Below are 15,357 nucleotides of genomic sequence, written 5' to 3'. Positions count from 1 at the left end.
TCTCCATGTTGTGTCTAAAATTGGAGCTTGTTGACGATCCTCTGCGTTCCCGTTGTCCTGGCTGTGCCACGGCTTTTGTCTTTGCTGACAAGTTGTCAGTGACAGCACTTCATAATCTTCCAGTTCAAATGACTGACAGCGGTGGTGGGGGGGGAGCGGGTCTTGCAAAGCCCCTGAGTTTAAATAAAGCAGGATGTAACTGCTCTTTAAACAGATGCAAAGCTCACCTCTAAATCTCCATGCCGCCGCCCTTTGTGAATAGGCATCCTTGTTTAAAGCGTTCCTCTCGTGTTACACCAAAATCACCATCATGAAGCAGTGGCAGGCTTCGTGACACGCGACAGTAGCGTTTCTTTATTCAGTTAAAAGTTATGGACATATTAGTCTGTGGCTGATTAAACATGTCAGACAGGCTGGACCCAGGAGACTTTTTGTGCACATGCTGCCAGTTGGAGATAAATTTGCCAAAAGACTGTTTTTGTTTTAATTAATCTCCTCCCAGCTTTTCTTGCCAAATGATGATGCCTTAATAATATTATCCTAGAACAAAGATTTTCTTTCAGCCAGCCTTAAATTTAATCCCCTTCAGAAACTGTTCTGGGACACAAAGTAAATCTTAAAGTCTTGCCCTGAACAGAAGCATTTTTTCCTCATATTTCACTTCTTTGACTTCTGTGGTATCTTGTCAGAATGATGGTCCTGTAAAGGTTGACACTACAAAGAGAGTTTTTCTGAATCCGCTTTGAAACCTGAACACATGTGCATGCAAGGTGAATAAAATGGGTCAAGAATAGGTCTTTTTGTTGAAGTAGCATCACAGCAGTCTTTTTTGGAGCTGTTAAACATTAAAGTAAACTTTATTCAAGATGGCAAATTCTGTAAACCTCTTTTAATAAAGTTTGATTGATGAGGCTGTATATCCATTATATTAAAAATGCTACCGTTCTTCTGTTCGGGTTAGATTCAGGTTAGATGAGGAAATGGAAATGTTTGGTGGACACTGCTGCCTTCAATTTTCAAAAGGCCTTCAGTCACATATTAACATGTTATTTCTTCTCTTTTTAATGCTCTAGTAAAATCAAATACCCCATATTATAATATGTAAACTTAGTTACCTATTGTGTTATATACCTAAACCCCGAGGGAGAGTCCCTGTCTGTAATTACCTGCTGAAGATTGTTTCCTTGTTTAAGATAAGATACACTTTATTAATCCCAGAAGGGAAACTAGATACCATATAAGTATTCTTTACTTGAGGTTTTCCGTTCCATTTTGCTAATCAATTACCAAAATCAGGACCGTTGAAACTCCAGACTTACCGTAATGCTACATAATGGGCAGTTTTTTTTCCATCGGAAGATAATTTCTTTTTTGCAAGCACATAATGGTCTTGTCTTAATACCCATTTTTAATAGTTTCTAATAATTCCTGAAATCTGTAATTTTGATGGATCATTTATCGTTTTGAAGTACTGATATAATAATTCTTCATTATTGATTTCATATGTGGGGCTGAGACCTTGTCTATTTAGTGAAACTGCAGCTCTTCAAATCGTATTACTGTAGCTGACAATGAGATAGTTAGGGATCGGGAACACCTTGACATCCTGTTCTCACAGACGAGTACAGAGTGAAAATTCTTTGACTCATTAGCATTGACTAGCACAATCCAACTCAGATGGAGCATATTGGATTCACTGTTGCATAAGATGAAGAAGTGCATCTTTTTTATTGGCAGCAATTAAACATACTGTTTCCATTTTGTTTTCTGAAACTCCTTTCAGTTTACAGCTCATTCGAGTGTGGACGCACTGTGGACTCCAGCTGGGTAAGCTTCTCAGGGCCCTTCATTAGGTATTCTACAGGAGTATGTTTATTTTCCACTTTAAGAACAGGAAATCCATGTGCAATTTCAGTGGGATTATCAGGAGAGTGCAGCCTCTCTACAAGCCTGATAACCACGCTTTTCTCTGGTCGATGTGCTGCCAATGGCTGCACATGGGGTGGGCTCCCGGAGAATACCTTGTGTTTCATGTATGAGATTGGTAAACAAACATGTAATAACAAGTAATAACACAGAGAAACAACATTAATCATGTCTGTAGGATTATACTGTGTTAGCCAGGTTCTTTTGTGCCCTGGCACTACAGAAGGATGTACATGGTCGAAGACCCCGGATTGTTCATACAGAAAAAGGTCACTGGTTTAATAAAGGACTGTATATTTAATAGTTGAAACTGTATAATGTCTTAGTGAAAAATTTAATTTGAGAAAAATGATCAATGGCCTGATGTTTTGAGGATACTTCTTAGTCTTGCTTATATCTGCACCAGGCCCCGCACTGAATTAGCTCCCTATTTCTTGGTTTTAGAGCCTTTGACCAAACAGGGCTGACTTTGAAAAGGGTTCAAAGGTGCCAAGGGAGAGACAGACCACTTCGATTGGCAAAAAAGTAGCTTCGAAGGCAACATTTAACTCGCCATGGGCGGTGTGATTATATATCTCTGACCTAACAACAACAGGTTGTAGTGCTTTAAACTTAGGTCAGGATCTTTGCTATCAAAATGTTGCTCTGGAGAGAGGATGTCTGAGAAGAGGTCCTACGAGTACGGCTGCAGTAAATACTGAATCATAAAGCAGCAGTTTGCTTCAGAGGCAGCGCTGTGTAGGGGAACTGTACAGTATGTTAGTGTCATCTAAACCTGATTAAGTCAGTGTCCACCTGTTCCAAATTAATTAGGGATTGGTTTGATTTTATGCAAAATATAGGCATTTTTCTCTTCTGCTCTCAAGTCTGTATGCGACATATAGAATCTCAACTAGCAATTAGCAAATTAGCTTTGCTTTGCTAAGAGCTTGAAGACAGCTTTATACAAACACAAGTTTCTTCGTGATCTGGTAAAAAAAAGAGACTCAATTTTTTATGATTTTTTTTCTATAATTTATGGGCTAGCCAGGCTTATGTGTCATGCAGTGTGTCACTGTGTGTGTCATGCTGCTAAGCTAGCTCACTGCTAACTTTAGCAGTATGTATGTTGTTGTTTTTGTTCTTTTGCTCATCAAGCATCTCAAGCAAGACGATGAATACTACCATTATTTACAGATGTGGATCGTATTTTCATTCTTGTCCTTCACTTTCTGACTGTTGATGTATGTATTTGTATGTGTCTGAAGCAGAAATGAGATCGTTCCTCGCTGTTTGCGCTGACTCATAAAATGCCATGATATTTACCATCATAACAAGCAGCGCTACCAAATGCCAAATGTCTCACTGCTCGGTGCTGCGTAAATGAGGGATGTACCAAGTGTCTGTTTCCCGGCTCTTAGTGTGGGACGTCTGTGTCCATAAGACTACTCTGACATAAGACCAAGGGCATGTCGGGTACCTAGTACTTGAGGCTAAAAAAAGCCGGCACACATCCACCTACCCTCTCCCCCAAGTCCATCCTATTTTTTCTGAAGGGGGACTTCTAAAATAAAATCAGCTGTTGCTGGAAGCCTGGGCCTCACTGAGCTGTGGAGCACACTACTGGAGCTGGCCTCCAAGCCTCACCGTCCCTCTGTAGCCAGACGTGGCTTTCTGTGTCGGGTTAACGCTGGGCAACTAAGTCTTTTTGTGTTTCTGGACTTCCAAGGCTTACTTCTACTTTGTTGGATTCTATTCTTTGGCATTAAGACTAATCTGTTCACTTACAAAAAGGTAAGAGGTGGGTGTGTATTATCAGCATTTAAAGAATGACGCTTGTATCAACAGCACAGCTCTTTTAAAGTGATTTTCCACCCAAACACAAGTGGAAAGAGGCAGATTGGAAATGGGGGATGACATTTTAGCTGATAACGAATTGATTTGATGTGCCCAGGCGCACACATGAGACATCTTTGTTGAAAAGGAAGGAGGACTGAGATGAAGTGCAGGGGCTGTTTTAAAAACAGGCATTATATTGCAGCACACATGGGTTATTCCACCAGGATTTGTGCTGTGTCATAAAACTTGCATGGCTCCTTCCTGTTTCCTTCCACCAAACATGACCAACAGCGAGGCGATCCGGAATATTCTGAAAGCATAGCAAATTGGTAACACAGTGCTTAGCCTAGCATAAGGAAGCACTCCAGGGCAATCCACCCTCCATGTAAAGAAGTTATTTTGATAGATTTGACAGCTCAATTATTGTGCCTGTTTTGCTTTCGTCTGTAAGGAAGAAATCGCCCTCCATGGCTGACATTTCAATTAGTGTAGCCCGTCTTAGTTCTCCTGTCAAACCTCGCCAGCCAGAAGCCTGGGTCAGTGAGTACTGAACAGAAAATTGGGTTGCTTAAGGCTTGTGTTGTGAGCAGAGGTCTGGGAAAGGGCCGATTTCTCTGAGGTTAGGCGACGGCCTCTGCTTGACACAGATCTATAGGTTTTAGGTTTACATTAGGCTACAGCAGTGCACTGCCTTCCCTTGCCCCCTTAAATTCTAAAATTACTCTTCTTGCCTGTCTCTTCTTTGGGCACATTGTCCTCACTCTCCAACACACCGTGCCGCCCTTTACCTCCTTACATCCACCTAGCCAGCAGTCCCACCTCTGATTGCTTTAGCGCAAGCAGCAGCAGGGGGACAGCGACAGAGAGGTCGATTGCCCCGGGCTGGACTCTTTATTGCCACTGAGTCATGCATATCGAGAGCAGTGCGGCCTTCCCTTTTGACTTCTCTCTGCCTCATTCACTTCCCTGACCCCTGCCAGGTGTCATTACTTGTGCCACCGCTAGAAATCAAGCTAATGGTTAGCGTGCCATTAATAGAAACGTAGAGCTACTATATGAAGTTTTTTTTTGGATGCTTGTTCCATATTGAAGAATCTTAAGCAGCAAATTGTTGGAAATCTATAATTCATGTAAATTAAACATTGGTTGATATTGGTACTAAATATTAGAAGCACATAGGCACTTCAGATGCTTGAAAATATACTCCTAAGTAATTGTGGACTGTTCATCTCACCTATACTTCTTGAGGCTGCAGACAGAGCTGGTTTATAAAAAGGCTGGCTTTATTTTTTCTCCAGTAAGCCCCCGCCCTCAAAGCCCGGTTACCTCACCTCCATGCTATGGTAGCTTTGCATACAACACACCCTTCTCAGAAGTGCTGCTGTCGCCGCTCTCAGGCACTTAAATCCTCACGTCTCTGCGTCTGTGCCGGCTTCAGACTGTGACGCGTACATTTCTCTTTGGTGATAAACGAGACTATTATCCTTGTGCCTCTGTCATCGAGCTGCTTTAAGGTCAAACCGCAGCCCCAGGTGTAGGATTTCTGACCCATATTTATAGGATGTAGCAGGTTAAAACCTTGTTTATTTTCAGATGCTGCTGTCTCTGCACCCTATTTCTCTCCCTGACGGGTTATTTGTTACACTAACATGCCAGACGTAGCAGAAAGCTAAAAGTAGTGAGATGATGGGATCATACTTTTGTCACATGCTGTGAGTCAAACCAGCACGTGGATTCACAAAATGCATCGCCTCATCCCCTAGGAATGTTAGGTGTTAGTCTGTATGATGTGGTTAGTAGACTATAAATCGCTACTTGTTTGTGGAGTGGTTTATATTGTGAAAGGTGCAATACAACTACAGTAAATAATATTGTGTTGTTTCCTGGACTATTCCATTGTCTAATCTACCAACTCTGCCACTGTGGCTTGTTTACTTCTACAACAAAGCGTTTTCAAATATTCAACCCCTGACTAGGTGGAGCTACTAGCACAGTAGCACCACGGTCATTATGGTATTTGGGCTCAGTCAAGTAGAAATAACTGGAGGCAACTTGTGCTTTTCTAAATACAATTTAAAATAATTAAAGCTAATGACAATAACTTAAACATAAATATATGTTGATATATGGTACAATCCACAAAAGGCATGTTGAGGTAGTTTAATTAAATTATATTCGATAAAATAACACAATTTATTGTAAATTAGGTGCAATTTTAAATGAAAAAAATCCACCTACTCCCTATTCCTGCCGTTGCAGTATTATTTAGGTATTATAAAAAACAAGCTACAAACTGGTCAAGAATTAATCATGGCTAAATTAAAGCAGTAGTTTTACTGGTTTGTGTCAGGACTCGGGCAGGCGGCGGACCCACATGCACAGCACGACGGCAGGATTATGATAAAGAGGTTTATTCTTTAAGGCACGGTCAGACGGTCCAGGTCATACACACAGGATCACGGCAAAAGCACAGGCAGGGATAAGGCACACTCACGGTCAGTAGATAATCCAGGGTCGGGCAGGATACACGGTGCAAACAGGAATGAAACACGAGAAACACGAACACTCAGGGAACTCAGGAAACTAGGGACGCTCAACTCAGGAACACATGAAACTAGGAACTAACGAACTCGACAATCTGGCAGGGAACTAAGGACACAGGTGGTGGTTAAATACACAGTGACTTGATGACTAACAGAGTGCAGGTGTGGGTAATGACCAGGTGAAGCAGGGACAGCTGTGACAGGACATGAACCGGAAGTGAAGCTTGAGCAGACACAGAACCCAGGAGACTACCAAAATAAAACAGGAAACCACTAGAAACACAAAGCCAGATCATGACAGTACCCCCCCCCCTATGGCGCCTTCCACGGCGCCCACGGAAGCCCCCCCCCCCAAACCAGGGCGGGCGGAGGGTGGTCCCAGGAGGAGGGACCGAATCCCAACCCCTCAAGGCAAACGAGCAGGGTGGGTGGAGGGAGGACCGGAGGAGGGCCAAAACAAGAGTCCACATGACATGACAAAAGTCCACGACCAGGAAAACAACAACGACGTCTCGCCGCTCCCTCTTAAGGCGGGTGGAGACGCGGCGAGATCCTGCCCAGCCGCCGCTGAGGCAGAGAGGCACACCCAGTGCCCCTGGGCTTGACCAGCGTCCACGGGGATCCCCCCCAACGGCGATGTCCTCCTGAGGGACGCCGATCCAGGAGGCTGAGGAGTCGAGGCGGACGACGCCGCAGGAGGCAGCGCCATCCACGCAGCAGGAGGCGCCGAGGGCGAGGCCACCAGTCCGGCAGCCGAGACAAGGACGAGGCAGGAACCAGCGGCGTCCTCCTTGGACCACCGCGACGAGAGACAGGAACCAACGGCGTCCTCCCTGGACCACCGCGACGAGAGACAGGAACCAGCGGCGTCCTCCTTGGACCACCGCGACGAGAGACAGGAACCAGCGGCGTCCTCCTTGGACCACCGCGACGAGAGACAGGAACCAGCGGCGTCCTCCTTGGACCACCGCGACGAGAGACTGGAACCGAAGCAGATGCGGTCAGCGCCGGACCACCAGGAATCAAAGCAGATGCGGTCAGCGCCGGACCGCCAGGAACCGATGCAGGTGCGTCGGGAGCTGCGACGGGAACGACCCCCTCCTGGGGTTCGACAGGAACTAATGCAGGTGCGGCCGGAGCCGGGCCGCCAGGAACCGATGCCGGTGCGGCCGGAGCCGGACCGCCAGGAACCGATGCCGGTGCGGCCGGAGCCGGACCGCCAGGAACCGATGCCGGTGCAGCGGGAGCTGCGGCTGGCGCGACCCCCTCCTGAAGGTCCGCCGGGACTGCGACGGGCGCGACCCCCTCCTGGAGGTCCGCCGGAACTGCGGCTGGCGCGACCCCCTCCTGGAGGTCCGCCGGAACTGCGGCTGGCGCGACCCCCTCCTGGAGGTCCGCCGGAACTGCGGCTGGCGCGACCCCCTCCTGGAGGTGCGCAGGGACTGCGGCTGGCGCGACCCCCTCCTGGAGGTGCGCAGGGACTGCGGCTGGCGCGACCCCCTCCTGGAGGTCCGCCGGAACTGCGGCTGGCGCGACCCCCTCCTGGAGGTCCGCCGGAACTGCGGCTGGCGCGACCCCCTCCTGGAGGTCCGCCGGAACTGCGGCTGGCGCGACCCCCTCCTGGAGGTCCGCCGGAACTGCGGCTGGCGCAGAACCCCCTCCTGGAGGTGCCGCAGGGACTGCGGCTGGCGCGACCCCCTCCTGGAGGTGCGCAGGATGCGGCTGGCGCGACCCCCTCCTGGAGGTGCGCAGGACTGCGCGTGGCGGACCTCCTCCTGGAGGTGCGCCGGGGACGAGGGGAACGCCGGGACCTGCGGCGGCGCGACCCCCTCCTGGGGGTTCCGCCGGGACTGCGGCGGGGCGCGACCCCCTCCGGGGGGTCCGCCGGGACTGCGGCGGGCGCGACCCCCTCCTGGGGGTCCGCCGGGACTGCGGCGGGCGCGACCCCCTCCTGGGGGTCCGCCGGGACTGCGGCGGGCGCGACCCCCTCCTGGGGGTCCGCCGGGGCTGCGGCGGGCGCGACCCCCTCCTGGAGGTCCGCCGGGACGCGGCGGGGGCGACCCCCTCCTGGAGGTCCGCCGGGACTGCGGCGGGCGCGACCCCCTCCTGGAGGTCCGCCGGGACTGCGGCGGGCGCGACCCCCTCCTGGAGGTCCGCCGGGACTGCGGCGGGCGCGACCCCCTCCTGGAGGTCCGCCGGGACTGCGGCGGGCGCGACCCCCTCCTGGAGGTCCGCCGGGACTACGACGGGCGCGACCCCCTCCTGGGGGTCCGCCGGGACTGCAGCAGGCGCTGCCTCCTCCTGGAGGCCGGCGGGCGCTGTGGCTCCGAGGGTGACAGGGACTGGAACGACCGCTACAGGGCCGACGGGAACGGGACCAGAGACAGGGGCGACCTCTACTTGGCCGACGGGAACGCCCTCAACTTGGCCGACGGGAACGCCCTCAACTCGGCCGACGGGAACGCCCTCAACTCGGCCTACGGGAACGCCCTCAACTCGGCCTACGGGAACGCCCTCAACTCGGCCTACGGGAACGCCCTCAACTCGGCCGACAGGGACAGGAACTGGAACGACCTCAACATGGCCGACAGGAACTGGAACGACCTCAACATGGCCGACAGGAACTGGAACGACCTCAACATGGCCGACAGGAACTGGAACGACCTCAACATGGCCGACAGGAACTGGAACGGCATCTACTTGGCCGACAGGAACAGGAACGGCATCTACTTGGCCGACAGGAACAGGAACGGCATCTACTTGGCCGACAGGAACAGGAACGGCCGCAACATGGCCGACAGGAACAGGAACGGCCGCAACATGGCCGACAGGGACTGGAACGGCCGCAACATGGCCGACAGGGACTGGAACGGCCGCAACATGGCCGACAGGGACTGGAACGGCCGCAACATGGCCGACAGGGACTGGAACGGCCGCAACATGGCCGACAGGGACTGGAACGGCCGCAACATGGCCGACAGGGACTGGAACGGCCGCAACATGGCCGACAGGGACTGGAACGGCCGCAACATGGCCGACAGGGACTGGAACGGCCGCAACATGGCCGACAGGGACTGGAACGGCCGCAACATGGCCGACAGGGACTGGAACGGCCGCAACATGGCCGACAGGGACTGGAACGGCCGCAACATGGCCGACAGGGACTGGAACGGCCGCAACATGGCCGACAGGGACTGGAACGGCCGCAACATGGCCGACAGGGACTGGAACGGCCGCAACATGGCCGACAGGGACTGGAACGGCCGCAACATGGCCGACAGGGACTGGAACGGCCGCAACATGGCCGACGGGGACTGGAACGGCCGCAACATGGCCGACAGGAACTGGAACGGCGTCCCCTCCGGAGCTGGCATGACAGCTTACAGCTGCCGAGCTCGACGGGGGAGACGTCGGGCCTGATTGGGTGGGGCTAACAGTCGTCAGACGGACGGTGCCCTCTGACGGGGACAAGGACTGAGCGACACACGGCTGAACTGGGGTCTGGGCAACACACGGCTGAACTGGGGTCTGGGCAACACACGGCTGAACTGGGGTCTGGGCAACACACGGCTGAACTGGGGTCTGGGCAACACACGGCTGAACTGGGGTCTGGGCAACACACGGCTGAACTGGGGTCTGGGCAACACACGGCTGAACTGGGGTCTGGGCAACACACGGCTGAACTGGGGTCTGGGCAACACACGGCTGAACTGGGGTCTGGGCAACACACGGCTGAACTGGGGTCTGGGCAACACACGGCTGAACTGGGGTCTGGGCAACACACGGCTGAACTGGGGTCTGGGCAACACACGGCTGAACTGGAGACTGAGCAGCGCGCGGCTGAGCTGGAGACTGAGCAGCGCGCGGCTGAACTGGAGACTGAGCAGCGCGCGGCTGAACTGGAGACTGAGCAGCGCGCGGCTGAACTGGAGACTGAGCAGCGCGCGGCTGAACTGGAGACTGAGCAGCGCGCGGCTGAACTGGAGACTGAGCAGCGCGCGGCTGAACTGGAGACTGAGCAGCGCGCGGCTGAACTGGAGACTGAGCAGCGCGCGGCTGAACTGGAGACTGAGCAGCGCGCGGCTGAACTGGAGACTGAGCAGCGCGCGGCTGAACTGAAGACTGAGCAGCGCGCGGCTGAACTGAAGACTGAGCTGCGCGCGGCTGAACTGGAGACTGAGCAGCGCGCGGCTGAACTGGAGACTGCGAAGCGCGCGGCTGAACTGGAGACTGCGAAGCGCGCGGCTGGACTGGAGACTGAGCAGCGCGCGGCTGAACTGGAGACTGAGCAGCGCGCGGCTGAACTGGAGACTGCGAAGCGCGCGGCTGAACTGGAGACTGCGAAGCGCGCGGCTGAACTGGAGACTGAGCAGCGCGCGGCTGAACTGGAGACTGAGGACCGCGTGAGAGCAGGAAATCCTCCCAGGGAAACAACCATGGAGCTGGGCAGGTTGGTGCAGGCACGACGATCCGACGGGGCGGGGAGGAGGAAACCGAAACCATCGGCGGTGCGACCGGCGCTGGCGTGGTGCAGAGCGCGTCGCTTAGCTCGTCAGACTTCGCGCACAGTCGCTCATAGAGGCGACGAACACTGGGGTGATCTAACGCGGTGTCATCGTCCTCCAGCGTCAATATCGCCACCTCCACGGCGCAGCGCTGGTCCTCCGGGTTACTAGCCCGTCGGTAATCCTCCGCGAGGATCTCGAAATAAACATGTAGGTCGCTGGGTAGCTCGGCGCAGGTAAACTCCATACTTCCGCGGGAGAGTTATATTCGCCGTAAAAAAAAACAAGGAAAAACAGTCACTGACCTGACCGGAGGCTAAGTGCTGGCTGGGTCCAAGTTTGGCCAGATTGTTCTGTCAGGACTCGGGCAGGCGGCGGACCCACATGCACAGCACGACGGCAGGATTATGATAAAGAGGTTTATTCTTTAAGGCACGGTCAGACGGTCCAGGTCATACACACAGGATCACGGCAAAAGCACAGGCAGGGATAAGGCACACTCACGGTCAGTAGATAATCCAGGGTCGGGCAGGATACACGGTGCAAACAGGAATGAAACACGAGAAACACGAACACTCAGGGAACTCAGGAAACTAGGGACGCTCAACTCAGGAACACATGAAACTAGGAACTAACGAACTCGACAATCTGGCAGGGAACTAAGGACACAGGTGGTGGTTAAATACACAGTGACTTGATGACTAACAGAGTGCAGGTGTGGGTAATGACCAGGTGAAGCAGGGACAGCTGTGACAGGACATGAACCGGAAGTGAAGCTTGAGCAGACACAGAACCCAGGAGACTACCAAAATAAAACAGGAAACCACTAGAAACACAAAGCCAGATCATGACAGTTTGAAGGGCGAGCCTCATTTAAATAAGCCTTTAGCCACGAATGAAAAACTGCCGAGCGGTAACTTGGGTTAGGTTGTTTCATTTTCTTCATTTAAACACATGGACACAAGAGGTTGGCTATAAGAAGCCACTATGGCTAAAATATTCTATGAGTAGCTAAGGGGACACATTAACATCTGCGCTGTGCAAAGCCAAGCATAACCAGAATGTACTGTACAGTGATATACTATCATATAACTGTAAGATCTGACCAGGGGGACCCTCATTAGATCCACCTGGATTTCAGAAGCACCTGCTACAAAACTTTTCACATACACATGGCTCAGATGTGAACTTCTATTGATTTGTAACGTGAGCCAAAGTTCTACTACTACACATACATGTGGGGGAAATATGTTAGCACCTATTGTGGCACAGCTCAACAAGACAGAGAATTGCGAAATGTCAAAAGGTCACAGTGTGAGCACATAATGAGAGAGAATAATTTCTATTTAGGGCGTCTTTCATCCCACGGTGTTGTTGCCAGGAGAGAGGGAACATGCCAAGAGCTAAAAGGTCCAGTGTGGGTGTATGCTGCGCCTTAGCAGAGCCTTTTCGGTTGCCTAATGATGCTTTGTAGCGCAGAAAAGTCAAATGTAAAAATCAATGGTCTCCTCTAATTGGCTATCCGCAGGGATGCGCTGAGAAACGTGAAGCTTCATAAACTAGTGCGCTGTGATTGATGAGCATTGTGCGTCGGGTTGGTGTCAGCATCTGTTACAGCTTGTTTGCCTCTGGCCGCGTCAGGGTTTCGATATCTTGAGTGTTAGAGACTATGCAGATACTCTGATCAAACCTGGGGATTTAAAAAAACATTTTCAGTAAAGATACAAAGATGCTGAAACTGTCCAAGATGATTAACTTGTGTGCTTGTGTGTGTGTGTGTGTGTAGCTGCAGGAAGCGCAGATAAATCCAAGTCAGGACGACCAGAGGAGAGCACACTGAGCGCCGAGGACCAGGAGGTCGAACCTGTGTCTGTGAAGGAGCGCCTGGCGATGTATCAGGCCGCCGTGTCCAAGAAAGAAACCAGCAGCTCCTCCTCTGCTGCGGTAAGACAATCCTTCTACAAGGTTGTAACAGGAGACGGCTGCTAGGACTGACAGCGTGTGATGTGCAAAACGCTTATGACCACATTTCTGTCATTTAATTTTGCCCCAGGTATAAATCAACTGTCCTTCCTGGAGGATGTTTTGTTGAACCAAAAAGGGAGGATGGGAGCCACAGGGCTCTGGTCGGATTATTTGTCAATGTGTCATAAACATCAGAACTGAATGGGAAATGGCAATCCTCCAGTGTGTGAATGGGAGTCAGGAGGAATCATTCAACATTCACATCATACAGAGCCTCTGTCTCACCAATACATCAGTCATTGCTCAACATACATTTACAGAATCATAAATCTGTTTTCGGCTCAGTACAGTACATCTAAACGACATTTCCTCCTGTTCTGTACTTAAATGGAAATCTGAGGTACTTGTATTTCCAGTAAATACAGTCTTATATGATTCCAAGTTAAAAATGTATGAGGAGCTCATGAAATATTACCAAATGTTCAATTTTAAACTAGTGGTTTTCAACCTTTTTGGCTTGTAACCTCTTTCGAAATGGAAGCATTTCGATGGACTCTTATCACACTTTAAATCTCTATATTGTAAGTTGTTCACTGAAGAAATTTTTCGATTTAACTTCTTCACTTAGTGAAATAAATGTTTATTTTTGGCTGATTCCACATGATGTAAAAGGATGTAAAACTAGTGCAGCAAAAAACAGACACGGTAATATAGTATAAAGCGATGACACTGAATAGCATAACTCAAACCACATGAATGCATGTCCTTGTCTTTCAATCCTTTCATACTTATAGACTGTCCTGCATTGAGCAGTCACGTATCAGCCACTGGTCACATAAAGATCCTTGACCTCATTATGTTATAAACCACGAGGGGACAATGAAAGTAGCACACACTCAATTGCTGTATTAGAAAGTTGGTGCAAAAGATCTAAAGGCATCATTCATGTTAGTATAGAGTAAATGTGAGGACTTTTTTTTCTTCATCAGGGATCAAGACAGCAAATTCAGAGCAACACACACAGGCAGCTCACAAACCTGAAAACTTTCACACGTTTCAGCTCCTTGAAGTAAACAAGAGTCATTAGACATTACAGGGAAAAACAGTTTCAGAGGCTTTGAGGAGCCCATTTCTAAACCCAGTAATTCAACAGTGCAAACAGTCAGTCAGCCGACGGCGATTACAGTAAGTCAGCCCAGTTTCTAAAATAAAGCAATACAGCAGTTTTTTACTACACTCACAAGCAAACACATTCATAGTGTTGGTTGTAGTAATAAAAGAAAAAGTGAGAAAAGCAGGTGTGAAATCTTCAGCTTTGCTTGACTCGATACAAACAGACACTGACGAAGAAAATGAGCGAAATAGAAAAACTGATTTATACCATTACTTCACTGACGCTCCGCATTTGGCAGCGCAGCTCTAGATTAAAGAACAGCCAGCCAGGCAAATCAGTTTGCAATTATCTGGGCCACTTGAGTGTGCTGGGAGCGACGGTGACCTAGAAGTCTGATGGCAGCAGAAGCAAAATGACCTGTGGTGCTGCCTGGGGTGCATTTCTCTCTAAGCTTGCCCTTAACAGCTGGAAACCTTCCAGCTACAAGTGAGTTGATACAGAGTTCATTCAGCTACGTCCTTGTCTGGACCCTGAACAGTGCTGATGGTTCCCTTTCTTTTATTTTACTGAGGAAAAAGCAGGTTTAGGTCTCCCTCTGGGAGCAGGCCTGCCTTTTGTAGGTCTGATGGCTAATATCAAGGCTAATGCACCTGTTGTAACTGCGGACACGTTCAGCAAAGTCCCTTTATAAACACAGGGAGCAGACGGTTTCTGTTCACACCCCAGTCGGGGAGCATCCGCTGTCATTTTCCAGCACCTGCACTTGAAGTGGTTAAAGCAGAGCAGCCGGCGCTGGGTTGGGTCTGACACACACAAATAAAACAAAACAAAAACGTCACATAAATAATTGACTGGAGCTTTGGATGCTGTTGAGTCACATGATATCATGTGAGGCACCTGAGCAGTCTGTCCACCCACCTGCAAACCTCCTGATGATGGTTTTAAATAGTGCAGGAAGCAGTGATGCTGCTCTTTTGTCGGCGCAACTCTGCTGTTGAGTTTGAGACACTGTTGGAACATTTAATCATGGAAGCATTAGTACAACCTGCCACCTCATTAAGCCTGCTGTATATGACGAGACTGCACTAACCAAAGAGGCTGTGCTTTACATTAATCGTAGAACACAGGCAATTTAAAGAAATAATAATGCATAATTATTGCCATGGAATTACCAATTAATTAAGATGAACAGTCAAAGCATTACAATAATTAAACAGAAAAGGCTTAATCTCCTCTGGTATGCAGCCCAGTTTGATTTTCCCAATGTGAGTGGTGATTTCCAGAGTGCATTAACTGTTAGCCGGTCACATGTTTGCATAGCAACAAGCCATTTCAGAACAGATGAGAGGTGGTATTAACATAAAACAGAGAGCTTTCCTAGCTGTGCTAACATCACAGCAAAGCACTGCCTCAAGTGGCTTGTTGCTTTTTATAAATGGCCGTAACGCATAATTACCCTTCAAAAAGAGCCACTGGACAAATCTTC

At 50.1% G+C, this 15,357-nt stretch overlaps 1 protein-coding gene across 6 annotated transcripts in view; it reads left to right on the top strand.

Moving 5' to 3' along the window:
* xirp2a (xin actin binding repeat containing 2a) overlaps positions 1-15,357 on the top strand; it is a 51,515-nt gene that overhangs the window by 19,496 nt on the left and 16,662 nt on the right. For 5 of the 6 annotated variants that reach the window (XM_029128766.3, XM_029128800.3, XM_055502535.1 and 2 more), the window contains one exon: positions 12,579-12,736. In XM_029128766.3, the coding sequence (XP_028984599.1) occupies positions 12,579-12,736 (158 nt within the window). Of the gene's footprint in view, positions 1-3,486; positions 3,700-12,578; positions 12,737-15,357 lie in introns of those variants that run through there. The other variant, XM_029128815.3, reaches the window with a different exon arrangement.

The sequence above is a fragment of the Betta splendens genome, chromosome 2 (assembly GCF_900634795.4).
Source record: "Betta splendens chromosome 2, fBetSpl5.4, whole genome shotgun sequence".
NCBI classification, from domain to species: domain Eukaryota; kingdom Metazoa; phylum Chordata; class Actinopteri; order Anabantiformes; family Osphronemidae; genus Betta; species Betta splendens.
This window is presented reverse-complemented; position numbering and strand designations above follow the sequence as displayed.